The 14,840-nt window shown below is 44.4% G+C and overlaps 1 protein-coding gene across 1 annotated transcript in view; it reads right to left on the bottom strand.

Annotated features, from left to right (window-relative positions):
- Positions 1–14,840, bottom strand: part of LTBP1 (latent transforming growth factor beta binding protein 1) — a 1,223,697-nt gene that overhangs the window by 323,321 nt on the left and 885,536 nt on the right. The window contains exons 16-18 of the mRNA XM_078648754.1: positions 13,083–13,208; positions 10,455–10,580; positions 5,274–5,396 (exon numbers count right to left, since the gene is read on the bottom strand). Of these exons, the coding sequence (XP_078504880.1) occupies positions 5,274–5,396; positions 10,455–10,580; positions 13,083–13,208 (375 nt within the window). The remainder of the gene's footprint in view (positions 1–5,273; positions 5,397–10,454; positions 10,581–13,082; positions 13,209–14,840) is intronic.

Raw genomic sequence — 14,840 nt, 5'->3', positions numbered from 1 at the left:
ACTCTTAATATCTATGTCATACATCTGTGGTTCCCAAAGTGTGCGCCGCGGTACCCTGGTGCGCCATGAAGGTAAGCCAGAGGCGCCGCGCCGCTGTGCAGGATGTGGGTCTGAAAAAAATATATAATTATCCTCAAAATGTAGTGGAACTGCGAGCTGCCAATTTTGGAGCTGGGGAACTGGGTTCGACCCTCAACGTCAGCTCAGAATCCTGTGTCATTCTGGGCAAATCACTTAATCTCCCAGCGCCTACAAAAACAGAATACATGTATGTATCCTTGTGTAATGTTACTGGTGTTCTTCGGGTAGGGTGCAGGGTCAGGGGTCTGGTGGAGAGCGTAGGGTGGGTGCAGGGTCAGGGGTCTGGTGGAGAGCGTAGGGTGGGTGCAGGGTCAGGGGCCTGGTGGAGAGCGTTGGGTGTGTGGGTGCAGGGTTAGGTCCTTGTGGAGAGCATTGGGTGGGTGAGTCAGGGGCCCGGTGGAGGGCGTTGGGTGGGTGGGTGCAGGGTGAGAGGCCTGGTGGGGAGCGTTGGGTGGGTGGGTGCAGGGTCAGGGTCCTGGTGGAGAGCGTTGGGTGGGTGGGTGCAGGGTCAGGGGCCTGGTGGAGAATGTTGGGTGGGTGGGTGCAGGGTCAGGGTCCTGGTGGAGAGCGTTGGGTGGGTGGGTGCAGGGTTAGGAGCCTGGTGGAGAGCATAGGGTGGGTGCAGGGTCAGGGGTCTGGTGGAGAGCGTTGGGTGGGTGGGTGTGGGTCAGGGGCCTGGTGGAGAGCGTTAGGTGGGTGGGTGCAGGACCTGGTGGAGAGCGTTGGGTGGGTGCAGGTTCAGGGGCCTGGTGGAGAGCGTTGGGTGGGTGCAGGTTCAGGGGCCTGGTGGAGAGCATTGGGAAGCGTGCAGGGTGAGAGGCCTGTTGGAGAACGTTGGGTGGGTGCAGGGTCAGAGGCCTGGAGGAGAGCGTTGGGTGGGCGCCTTATGCCCTGATGCAGGCGCACTCTGCCAGCTTCTGTCTTTGCCTCACTCCTCGTTGAGGGGTCGTCACTCGTGACTGCTGCATGTTGGAGAGTGTGAGGGGAGAGGGTGCAAGGCAGAGGGGAGAAAGGGTGCAAGGCAGAGGGGAGAAGGGTGCAAGGCAGAGGGGAGAAGGGTGATAGGCAGAGGGGAGAAGGGTGCAAGGCAGAGGGGAGAAGGGTTCAAGGCAGAGGGGAGAAGGGTGCAAGGCAGAGGGGAGAAGGGTGCAAGGCAGAGGGGAGAAGGGTGCAAGGCAGAGGGGAGAAGGGTGCAACGAGGAGGGGGAGAAGGGTGCAAGACAGGGGAGAAGGGTGCAAGGTAGAGAAGGGTGCAAGGCAGAGAGGAGAAGGGTGCAAGGCAGAGGGCAGAAGAGTGCAAGGTAGAGGGGAGAAGGGTCATAGGCAGAGGGGAGAAGGGTGCAAGGCAGAGGGGAGAAGGGTTCAAGGCAGAGGGGAGAAGGGTGCAAGGCAGAGGGGAGAAGGGTGCAAGGCAGAGGGGAGAAGGGTGCAAGGCAGAGGGGAGAAGGGTGCAACGAGGAGGGGGAGAAGGGTGCAAGACAGGGGAGAAGGGTGCAAGGTAGAGAAGGGTGCAAGGCAGAGGGGAGAAGGGTGCAAGGGGGATGGTGATGAAGTTAAAAATTTGCCCCCCCCCGAAAACATTTCTGCGGATACCCATGATCAGAGCCCACCTCACGTAAACGTCTTGTAACGCCACAGAGCTCCTTGAGCCTTTCTCTAGCCTGGTTACATTTAGTGGGAGTGCTTTACACTACTCTATGCATGCATTGAGATGTACTTTATAAGATCTTTGTGATTTCAAATGAAGTTTTATGACAGTGATGGCTACTCTGAATCCTTCATCACGTCTAGGCTTGATTCTTCATGTAGACCAGTGGTTCCCAAAGGGTGCGCCGCGGCACCCCGGTGTGCGGGTAAAAAAATTGTGGAGAGCCACGGCCAACTGCCAATTAGGTCAAGGGAGCCACGGGTCAAAAACGTTTGGGAACCACTGTGTTAGGCTAATAAGGACCTTGCCTCACAGCTAGAGCCGTCGACCTTGAAACTGGGGAACCGGGTTCAACTCTCGACACTGACGTTCAAACTCCTGTGATTCTGGGCAAATCACTTAATCTCCCCATGCCTAACAAAAAAAATGAATGTGTTGCTCTGTAACGAAACTGGTGCTCATGTAAAGCGCTCTGATACCCGATGTCTCAGGTCTAGTTTGCGCTATATAAAACAAAACAACAACAAAAAAACACTTTTTAGGTTTGAAGATGCTATTTATCACAGCTGATCAAATATACTACTAGGTCCGGAATTTATCGGGTCCAGCAAATAGGACCTATTCAAAGTTTTCTGGACATAACATGCAGATTTTGGTGCTTATAGCACCAAAATAAGCTTCATATTGTTTGCCTCTGTTAAAGTTTGGCAGGTTTGACCTACTGCTATTTAACGAACAGTGAGGTATTTACCTTACGCAGTAACTACTGGGTGCAGTAAATAGTACAAACCTCGCAATCCCAGCACCCTGCACAGACAGGGGTTTGTGCAGGGGTTGGAAAATGCAGACAAACTTGGGTTCAGGCGCCTAGCCTTAAACAGTAAGAATGTAATTATAAGCTCTTAAATCTATTGTGCAGATAATAGTGAGCCCATACTAATGTACAGTAACATGAAAATCCCAATTTGCTGCTTCATTCTGGTAGTAATTGTCCCCAAATGATTACCAGTGGCCTAGACTTTTGAAAGCATTCCATCTATCACATTTTTTTAAAAGTCATGCTCTGAGTGCGATGAGTATTCTCAGATGTAGGTCCAATACCTCTTTGTGCCATAGGATCCAAAATGCAGCTTACTGACGTAGATCAACAAGGTTTATTTTATTTTTGCTGGTTTATATAGCACTAACTTGGTGCATGGGCATTAGGGAGCTTTACATAAACACCAGATTACATTACACGTCATAGTCACATAACTTTATTTCGCAGGTAAACTACTGGCATAAAAAGTATTCTACACAAACAATTTAATCAGTAATTAACACATACTATTACATAATAAGTAAGTTAAACACAAGTTAAAAACACTTAACAAATGCAAAAATAAAAATGACAAGATAATAGGCCCTTAGTTCATGGGGGCTTCCTCGTAGTTTGTCCCAAAAAAAACCCTTTAATTATATGTGAAAATTCAAGTTCAACAAGTTAATCTCCTCCTATTCAGAGCAGATGAATAAAACGAGGCCAAGTAAAAGCATGATTAGGTGATGATTTAAGAAAATAAAGGGCTGGACGGCATTGTTTAAAATTCAGCTTATGCATAAGAGGGAGGATGCATCTGTTTCTTACATAAGTGTACAATTTGCCAAAAAATATAAAGTGCAGATCATTCTGTGTAGATTGCATGTCACAAGGACAAACTGGAAGTGCATCAATCACATACGTTTTTGAAGGTTGAGCTAGCATTAAAAGGATGTAATTTAAGCGAAATCTCAATAGTATATATTTATGTTGCAGATTTGTGACAAATGACAGGTAACAAGATTTTACATTGTTTATACTGGGTACCATATAATATTGTCTGACAGTACACAATTTAAAATTGAAATCAAATATTTTTTCATCAAAATGGACTGACAGGCAAGTCTTTAGATCTTTGTTTGTTATTGTTATACATGAGGTTGGGTGCCTATATAGGTTATGTAAGCCAATAGTCTGTAAAATTGCCTCAATGTATTTTAGCCATTTTTTTCCCTATGCCATCCAGGTTCAGGCAGTCCATTACAATGTGTCTAGTAAAGGCTAAAGTTTATTTCCGCCACACTGAGTGCCACAAAAGGATCTGGGCAATACAGATTTTATCTGTGATTGGCAAATATAGTTGGCATGGGATTGTGGTAAAGAAGTCATAATTTTCAGAAAGCTGGCCTCTATACATTGGAGTTTAGAGGTATCAGATATACCCCAAACGGCTGCCCCATAGGTGACAACAGATACTGTTTTTGCAGCATATATTTTTTGAATAACCTCTACGGGCTTGGTTCCCAAATTTTGTTTTACAAATCTAAAGAGGCCTCCTATATTTTTTTCCATTAAATTTGCTACGTTAGCTATCATAGTTCACCAATTACTTTCCTTGTCAAACATAATCCCTAAATAATTAAAACAATCCACAACCTCTAGTTTTAAGCCTTCAATGTACGTTCTGATTTGCTTCTGTGTTCTAGGGCCTGCCACGAGAACAAAGGACTTGATATGATTAATTTTCAAGTCCAAATTATTCATACATTTTACATACTCCTCTATGAGTTGCTGGAGTGCCTTTGGAGTATGTGCCATCAGCACCACATTGTTTGCATAGAGGAGTAAGGGTACAAGAATTGAATTAATGGATGGAACGTCAGTAGTGGACCCTAGTAGAGCAGATTGAGTGGCGTTTTATATAGGGAAAATAAAAAAGGGTCAAGAACGCACCCTTGCCTTACATTACACAGTTTTTTAAGCATGAGGAGGTTAGGTGAATTGCCCAGAATCACAGGATGTTAAGTCATAGTAGAGACTCGAACCTGGTTTCCAGTGGCATAGCTAGCCATTGTGCCGCCCGCGGCGGGCACTGAATTTGCCGCCCGAGGCGGCCGCATTGAAGAGCGGGGGAAGGGGGAGGTTGATGGTGGTCTCTGCGTTTGCCACCTGTGCGGCTGCATGAAAGAGCGGGGGTGCCACCCCCAAAACTCATGCAGCCTGGGACGGACTGCCTTACCCCCCCTCCTCCCCTCCCCCTGCTCCACCACTGCTGTTTTCCCTTTTTCGTAGTTGCCAGTTCTGGCATCTAGGTCACCTATTCTTCGAGTCTTTAAAACGTATGTGGGTTGCGTGTGTGCACGTCAGGGCCAAACTGGGAACAAAAACCGGCCCTAAAAAAGTGCTCGGCCGGCCCTCTCCCCCTCCCCCTGGCTTTTCGGCCGTTTTTTTTTACAGGGCCGATTTTGCAGCTATGCTGCGAAAACAGCCCTGTAACAAAAACGGCCCCCACCCGTGCGGTGCACCGGGGCATTGCCCGGTGCCCGCTACGGCCAGTCCGGCCCTGGTGCACGTTCATACAGGACACTGCCCGGCTGAACAGCTCCTTTTGGAGTGGGACCAAAAATGATTTGTATTGAGGTGTTCCGTGGAGAAAAATTGAATGTAATGGGGCTGTGTGATTGCTATTGGCTGAGAATTTTGCAAGCATTCTATGCAACTCTTTTGTTGATTTAATGAACATACCTTCACACTGTCCTCGTCTGTTCATTCGGAAGCCTTGGTTGCAATATTCACATCTGAAAGATCCAACCGTGTTTACACAAAGCCCCTCTCTGCATATATGCGGTCTCGTGCATTCGTTGATATCTGTAAGTTTGACAAAAATGTATACTTATTTAAAGATTCTTTCAAAGTGAAAACTATACCTAAAATTATGTCATGTTAGTATTTTTAAACATCCGTCATCAGCCAGGCTAGCTTGAATCCAGTGGTAAAGTGAGCAAGGGACTCACGTCTGAGCATACCCTGCTAACTTAGGGCGAACAAAGCGATACAAAAGGGGATGATGGAGGAGCGCTTGAGCAATTCAAACACTCACCCCAGTCAACTGATCTGAGTTTAATCCATCACCATTCTTTAGCTCACTCTGCCACCCCAGTTCAGGCATGGCCATATGCAAATCAGTCTGACCCTGTGCCCTAAGTTGGCAGGGGGTGAGTGTTTGATTTGCTCAAGCGCTCCGTCCATCATCCCCTAAGTTGGCAGGGTATGGTCAGACGTGAGTCCCTTGCTCACTTTGCCACTGGATTCAAGCTAGCCTGGCTGATGACGGCTGAAATGCCAGCAACCGGTCCCAGGATGCTTGTTTCCGGTCCACGGAAGACATGGCTTTGGCGGTTCTGGCTGGACTGTTCCCATGAGGCACAGGGTCAGACTGATTTGCATATGGCCATGTCTGAACTGGGGTGGTGGAGTGAGCTAAAGAATGGTGATGGATTAACCCAGAACAGTTGACTGGGGGTGAGTGTTTGATTTGCTCAAGCGCTCCATCCATCATCCCCTTTTGTATCGCTTTGTTCGCCCTAAGTTGGCAGGGTATGCTCAGACGTGATTCCCTTGCTCACTTTGCCACTGGATTCAGGCTAGCCTGGCTGATGACGGCTAAAATGCCAGAAACCGGTCCCAGGTTGCTTGTTTCCGGTAGTGTTTGATTTGCTCAAGCTCCGTCCATCATCCCCTTTTGTATCAGATTGTACATATGGCTTTTTTTTAAATCTTGTGTGTGATGGATAATCATTCATGTCTAAAAATCAGTAATGTACACTTTGATATCAGATTGTTGTGCTCTAGTAATCTGATTATTGTAAATATTTTTGATTTTTTTCAGAAGTACACAATGTTCATAAAATAAAATGAATAACAATAAGAGCATACATTTATGAAAGTGTTTGTTATTATTTCTCTAGGTTTCTTTACCAGATTCGGAACAATAAAAAATATTTTTGCTTCACTCCAACAACTGACCCACTATTTGATGTTAAATGGAATATTATTGTCCATTTCTAGGTGCATTCCTGTTTCCAGAGGAGGTCTCGAAATCTGGAGTGGGGATTCAGAGCTCCTACTAGGCTGTACAATAGTATGGCCACTTGATGCGCCTTGATAAACTGCCTTAGAAGCGTTTCTAGCCGGCTTGGCAACTCCAATCGCCCCATCCCAAAACATTCTCATTGGAGCGGTATTAATATCTTGCCATGGCAACCAAGTAACTGCAGAACTGTCTGGATGAGAATATATTTGAAGCACATATAAAGACTCGAAGGCAATAAAAGGCAAGAATGAGTATACAAAATGGTGGATTCTTGAATCTAAAGTGGTGGCATCGAGTTTAGTCACGTTGAAGTATCCCTAAAGAAAAGAAAAAAGCTGACATACTACTTGATCAGAATTTTGCTAAAGAGTGCATCTTATTAGGCCTGATAGAAACTAGGCTTGGTGCCAACCCTGTGTACACTTTGAACCAGTTACAAAATCAGCAGCAATACTAGCCAATCCAAGCGCTTTGGTTGGATTGGGTGGGGCAGGGTCCTGACTGCAGAAGCTGCATGTTACAAATGGGAAACTGATCACATTAAACCTTCCTCTGCACGTCTTCAGGAAGACCCTCAAGACCTGGCTCTTCGACTGACTGGAACTGCTTACACCCCCCTCCCAACTGGTGTAACGAAACTCGAGGGGGCTCCCTGCAAGGCACGTGGAGGGCCCCCCTCCGGGCTCAATCAGGAGCTCTGCAGCCCGAGTGCTGTGCTGAGGGGGACCCCTGGGGGTGGGGGCACTCCCACACTGCGGGGGATGCGGGGCTGCGGGGCTCTTATGTTATGCCCATACCCCTCCCCCCAGCGCCATGAGACCCTCACGGGTGAGTAGCGCGCTGAACAATTCCCTGATTGATTGATTGATATTTCATGGAAACCTATGATATGCATAGGACACAGTTCAATAGCTATTTACAGCTACCACACGCTCTGGATGTCCAAGCCACGGCTCTAGTTGCCCTTCAAGAATGCAGCCCCTAGAGTTTAAACTAACATTGGTGGAACTCATGAAGAAGGGTACTTCTAGACTACTGTACCTGACACTAGTGATAGTCCAGATAATTACGTGAAAGGTGGGTGCAGGATCTCGGTCTCTTGGAGGACACAGACTGGGCTGAAGTGAAGATGGCCCCAGCCCTGCCGTATCTACGCAGCTTCGACTCATTCAAATGAAATATCTACATTGGGTTTACAACAGCCCTACCAGACTCAGTAAGATGAACAACGGACTCGGCACACACGGCCTTAGTGTAAAGAGGAGCTGGGCACTTTCTTCCATATAGTGTGGGGCTACATTGTCCTTCAAAATTATTGGTCTCAAATACATCGCACCTTTTTTCATAACAGTGGGCAGAACAAACATACCAGATCTTCGGATTGCACTTCTGGGCTTGATGGATAAATTTGGGGTCACCTAGGAGTGCAAGACCCTTCACAGTGGTGGGGCTGTTGATAGCAAAAACAGGCATTGCCTGGCATTGGCGAGCATTGGCGAGTAGATAAGGCTACCTCTTTAAGGGAATGGAGAAAAGGCAGTCGACTGTGTGAAAACATTTCTATCCACTCTATACAAAGATTAAGATATATTATATGTCGGTTGTGACTACCTACGTATATGTTGCAGAACTTTGTTTATTGTTTAGTTCATACTCAGGAAAATAATTTAAAGAAAAAGAGACTGAAAGAATGACAGGAGTGAACAATGTTATTGCACTAAGTTTGATTAAATCCTTTCACTCCAGCCACAGTGTTATTGCACAATGTTATTGCACTAACTTTGATCAAATCCTTCCACTCCAAACACAGTTTTATTGCACTATGTTTGATCAAATCCTTCTACTTAAAACACAGTTATTGCACTATGTTTGATCATATCCTTCTACTTGAAACACAGTGTTATTGTGTTAAGTTTGATCAAATCCTTTTCTTTGAAACACAGTGTTATTGCACTAAGTTTGATCAAATCCGTCTACTTGAAACACAATGATATTGCACAGTGTTATTGCACTAAGCTTCATCAAATCCTTCTACTTAAAACACAGTTATTGCACTAAGTTTGATCATATCCTTCTACTTGAAACACAGTGTTATTGCACAGTGTTATTGCACTAAGCTTGATCTAATCCTTCTACTTAAAACACAGTGTTATTGCATTAAGTTTGATCAAATCCTTTTATTTGAAACACAGTGTTATTGCACAGTGTTATTGCACTAAGTTTGATCAAATCCTTCTACTTGAAACTCAGTGTTATTGCACAGTGTTATTGCACGACGTTTGATCAAAACCTTCTACTTGAAACACAGTGTTATTGCACTAAGTTTGATCAAATCCTTCTACTTGAAACACAGTGTTATTGCACAATGTTATTGCACTAAGCTTGATCAAATCCTTCTACTTGAAACGCAGTGTTATTGCACAGTGTTATTGCACTAGGTTTAAACATATCCTACTACTTGAAACACAGTGATATTGCACAGTGTTATTGCACTAAGCTTGATCAAATCCTTCTACTTGAAACACAATGATATTGCACAGTGTTATTGCACTAAGCTTCATCAAATCCTTCTACTTAAAACACAGTTATTACACTAAGTTTGATCATATCCTTCTACTTGAAACACAGTGTTATTGCACTAAGTTTGATCAAATCCTTCTGCTTGAAACACAGTGTTATTGCACAATGTTATTGCACTAAGCTTGATCAAATCCTTCTATTTGAAACACAGTGTTATTGCACAGTGTTATTGCACTAAGTTTGATCAAATCCTTCTATTTGAAACACAGTGCTATTGCACAGTGTTATTGCACTACGTTTGATCAAATCCTTCTGCTTGAAACACAGTGTTATTGCACAATGTTTTTGCACTAATCTTGATCAAATCCTTCTATTTGAAACACAGTGTTATTGCACAGTGTTATTGCACTAAGTTTGATCAAATCCTTCTATTTGAAACACAGTGTAATTGCACAGTGTTATTGCACTAAGTTTGATCAAATCCTTCTACTTGAAACACAGTGTTATTGCACAATGTTATTGTACTAAGCTTGATCAAATCCTTCCACCCTAAACACAGTCAAAAGGTGCAGATTAGACTGCTAGCACATTCCACTCCCAATTTGGAATGCAGTGTTGCCCAGGGCTCTTCCGCGTAACTGGCATTGATTGTTTAGTACATTCGTGCCGTGACATATACAGCAGTCACAATATCACAAGCAATTGAAAACATACACATATTACACCCAGATTGTTTTCTCACTAGGAATGCACTCAGTTATCACGGCGTTTGTTCCTTGAAAACAAACAGCCTTTGCTGGGGGTGAATTAGGAACAGCTCCTTGGGACACAACTATAAGGGCAGGGTTTGGTGCTCGAAAGTGAAAATAGAATTCTGAATAGTGATGAAAAGTGTGTAAATGTTGGAAAGTGATTAAAAGAAAAATAGTTGGCGTTGAAAAGTGAGTTACAAATAGGGATTTGAGTTGGAAAGTGTGTAAAATAACAATGCTTAGTGTTGGAAAGTGTGTAAAAGAGCAATTCTTAGCGGTGGAATTGGAAAGCGAGTAAAAGAACAGTGGCTAGTGCTAGAAAGTGAGTAAAGGAACTGTAGCTGGTGTTGGAAAGTGAGTGAAAGAATAGTGATTTGTGATTATTGTTGGAAAACGTGCACAATAAGTGGTTAGTGTGGACAAGTGTGCAGAATACGATTGTGAGTAGAAACCGAGCAGTTTAATAGTGGGATAATGGGAAAAACAATAGTGGTTAGTTCAGGTCGGTGGGGAAAAAATGGCTATTGTGCGGCAGGTATTTAGGACAGTTGTAGTAGTTACCAATGCAGTCCGTTCCTTCATCATTAGCCTTGAAGCCAGCTGGGCAAATGCAAAGGAAGCTGCCCTCAGTGTTCTCACAGCGTCCATGGGAGCAGAGGTGGGGCATCTCAGTGCATTCATTTTTATCTGGAAAAAAACACAAAATATAAAGAAATTATCGCCGCATTGCCGCTAAAGCGGCGATAATGGGCTTGACAATATGCCCTTGTGAATTCCCATAGAAGCCCAGGTTCAGTTCTCAAGGGCATATTATCAAGCCCATTTTCGACGCTTCAGCTGCAGTTTCCTGCTGCTAAAGAGGCGATAATTGTAACGCCGTTCTTGATAATATGCTCCTTAAAAAGTACCTTATACTCAAGAGCTCACTTTGGGGAAAGAGGCTTTAAGATTTTACATTCAATGTTAGTTCCAAGAAATCAAAGGCAATAATGAAGATTATACCATGTCATTGATGTATAAAATAATACAGGGCAGTGTTGAGGAACAAGGCCAGTGAATTACCTTGGCACATGATAACTTACATATTATGAATCATACGGCTGACTCCGTTTCACATGCACTGTAATTCAAGCAGGCAGCATGAATGTTATAACAATATTTGAGAAGCTCCTGGTCTGGGAGGACACCAAGATGGCTAATCTGGATAAAAGAAGTCACTGGTGGGCTGGGGAAGGTTTACACAGCAGCTGCACAACACGTGGGTGCCAAAACAAACCCTTCTGGTGGCCATCCTCCTGACACACAGGACCTGCCCAGCTTCTTCCACAGTAGCTGCCAAAAACCGCCTTCGCACACATTACACACACAGGTACGTGCATGCACACTTACATGTGCATACTTTTACACACACGTCCAAACTGTCATTAGAAGTTAGTTTCCGTACGAGGATTTTTGGAGTAAAAGTAAAATTATGGGCCATATTATCAAGCAAGGGCGATACATTATCGCCGCTTTTATTGGCAGGAAACTGCCGCTAATTCGGCGATAATGGGATTGATAATCTGCCCTTGTGAATTCCCATAGAAGCCTAGGTTAACAACAGAACCTGGGCTTCTATGGGAATTCACAAGGGCCTATTATTAAGCCCATTATTGCCGCTTTAGCGGCAGTTTCCTGCCGATAAAAGCGGCGATAATGTATCGCCCTTGCTTGATAATATGGCCCTATGTTTTTCAATGTGTGTGCTGCCTAACCCCAAAAAGGACATTTTTAAGCCATTTGTTGCAAGCTGGCTCTCTCTTTTGGACATTTGTTTTACTTCTGTAAGGCCACTGCTTAAAAAGCCCTACTGTAGCACCGGTTCTCTTGTAGGTCAGATGAAAATACATTTCCCTGTGAATCTTTACAACTAATGGCCTCCTTAATAAGTTTTAATCAAGGGATCTAGAGGTAACTACAGAATAGCAATTATTATATATCAACCAAGCCCCAAGGAAAACACCAAATTACAGTACAAAGTATAAAGGTTGAGTCTACTGTTCTCCAACTGAACTTTTTTCTTAGCTATTCCAATCATGTTTCAGATTTCAATTAATGAACTCATCCTAAATCACTCGGAGGGTGGAGGGATTTAGTGGAGAGGCTTAGTGTACATTAGTCCTATAACAAGGAACGCGCGTGACAGCACCGGTACACGCATGCCAAAAGCTTTGGTGGGGCTGGAGGCCACAGCTTTTGCATGGTTTCTCTTATGGTTCTAAATGAAGCAAAAGCTAGTAATAATGAAAAATGTAGTCTAGGGATAGTGAAAGTGGTATTTCGGGCCACTTAGGGCTTGATTACAGGTTTAGCGGTGCAGCGCCTGGTCCACCCCGCTGCCGCACCGTCAAACCCGTTGTCTGGCTGTCTGCCAGATTACGAGTAATTCAAATGTCTAGCGGGCTTTTTTTTTATGTTCCCACAGAAGTGCACTGAAAATAGGCACTGAAATGGTAATGCCAAAAACAGTTCCTGCACGCCATGGACTGCTAAGTCCATGCCGTGCAGGAATTGGTGTGCATGCATACAAGGGGGCGCATGTTGTGCCCCCCTGCATGCATCCACATGGCTCTGAGGCACCAGGTTTCCTCTCCGCCATGGTTTTTCATGGCCGTGGAACTACCATGAAAACCGTGGTGGAGAGGTAACTCGTATTATGCTTGGTGGGACCGTAGTGTTCCCGCCAAGCATATTGCAGCCTGCTGACCACCCAAACACTGTAAGGGAACGTCTGTTCCCTGGTGGCTGTGGCAGGACATAAGCGGTCCGACACCCCTCTTTGTAATAGGGCTGTCGGGAGAACCCCACCGCCACGTCCCCAGGAGTCAGACTCGTAATTACACAGTTAGTTTTGCTGCAGTGTTAGCTGCATTAGGAAGGATCACTTTAGACCAGTTTTATTAGCAAAAACATATTGTAGTAGGAGAGCCCTGCTGCCCTCCATGTATGGAGGCCTTTCCCTGCAGAGAAACAGCAGTCACCAATGACATATATCCCTGGGGTGATTTCCAGCAGGTAAGTATGGAGTTGTATGCAGAAAAAACCATGGTGGGGTAGTGCAAAAAATATGCCAAACAAAAGGCGCCAAAGTAACTAGAGAAAGGACTCTGGATATCAGGATTCGGGTGTAAGAGAGATGTCATACTGTACCGATGCAAGTGGTTTCTTGATCATTCAGATGGAAGCCTCTGTCACAGATGCAGGTGTAGCCGCTGGGCAGATCATAGCAGTACCCAGAACCACAGATGACAGGGTTCAAGCGACACTCGTTGATTTCTGGAGTGAAAAATGCAAAAGCGGGGGACGACATCAAAATCACATCCTCGATTGTATTTTGTAGCCAACATTGAACAGCAGATTTCACAATCGGGTACACAACTCTTTAAAAGCAGGAAACTTCACACAGTGTACATGACCTTGCACAGAATTGTCACCATGTGTTACTGCTTCTCAGTGAGCTACTTTTATATTCTGATTTGCGTTTTTGATCCCTGATTTCACAGAATTTATATTCTGCAGTGGGATGCTCACATGTGCTCCGAAGATAATGTGGAACTATACAAATACTATTTGATATAATAGTGCATGCCATCAAATCATTACAGCCCACTGCTGAGGGCAATAACGGTTGTTAAACACCCTGTACACAAGTTATAGCACCAAACCCCAGCCGGGGGCCTTTCACAATTGTATGGGGAACAACCATTATAGCATGAGGCCGAAGGGCTTTAAGGCTATTCACAAATTCCACCCAGTGGGATAGAATGTTCTAATTTAGGAGAACAACAGAAAGATTTGACTGTTGGAGCAGAGAGTCTGTACCAGTCATATGGTGAGTGGCTTTCTCTCTACTGCTCTACTCTAAACTTCCAACTCCTAATTCATGAGTACAGCTTAGCTAAAAATCTAAGGGGCATATTATCAAGGACGGGCGATACATTATCACCGCTTTTATCGGCAGGAAACTGCCGATAAAGCGGCGATAATGGGCTTGATAATATGCTCTATGAATTCCTATCGAAGCCCATGTTAGATGTGAAGACATCTAACATGGGCTTCGATAGGAATTCCATAGAGCATATTATCAAGCCCATTATTGCCGCTTTATCGGCAGTTTCCTGCCGATAAAAGCGGCGATAATGTATCGCCCGTCCTTGATAATATGCCCCTAAATTCTTCCCACAAAAAAAGGCTCAAGCTCTGAAAACTCTCTGTCTCACTGAAATGAGTGGATCAGGGACACCACAGACGTGTCAGGTATTTCAGTGCTATGGGACCAGGATATCATCATACACTGTCCTTAATATCATTTACAAACATGATATTGCAGTTAATGATAGAAAATGCACACCCGTTAGTGGCTCATTCTTTTCATAAATTATATTAAGGCCACAATATTTATGTCAGATGATATTTTTGCACTCCACACGACCATTTCAGTTGCTGCCCAAAAAATATGGGTGTGAAACAGGCCCAGTCCCACTCTGGCATACGCCCTCTAGGCGTAAAGAGGGCAACAAGCAAAGCTACATTGACTGCAAAGAAGCCTCCATCAAGTCAGGCTGGGGTTGGGGAATAACCTGTGAAGATATGTATGTCAGGATATCAACGTAACAAATATTGTGCTAAAAATCATAGTCACAATATCATAATATTGTGAAGGTGGGTATATATACGTAGGTAGAGATTTCCTACTGTTACCTCCACATCGAAATAGCTTGAAGATATATATGCATTACCAAGGTTCCTACATGTCAAAGTTAGCACAGCTAATCTATGCTTTCCTATACCTACTTGCCTTAATGATATTATTGCAATCAATTTTTTGGCACCAATATTTTTGTAGCATGATATGTAGGAGCCAATATACCAAAAGCATTTCCTGCGAAGACATTGACCATGTATTCA

This window comes from Lissotriton helveticus, chromosome 6 (assembly GCF_964261635.1).
Source record: "Lissotriton helveticus chromosome 6, aLisHel1.1, whole genome shotgun sequence".
NCBI lineage: Eukaryota > Metazoa > Chordata > Amphibia > Caudata > Salamandridae > Lissotriton > Lissotriton helveticus.
Note: the sequence above shows the minus strand (reverse complement) of the source record. Positions and strands in the feature narration are given on the sequence as shown.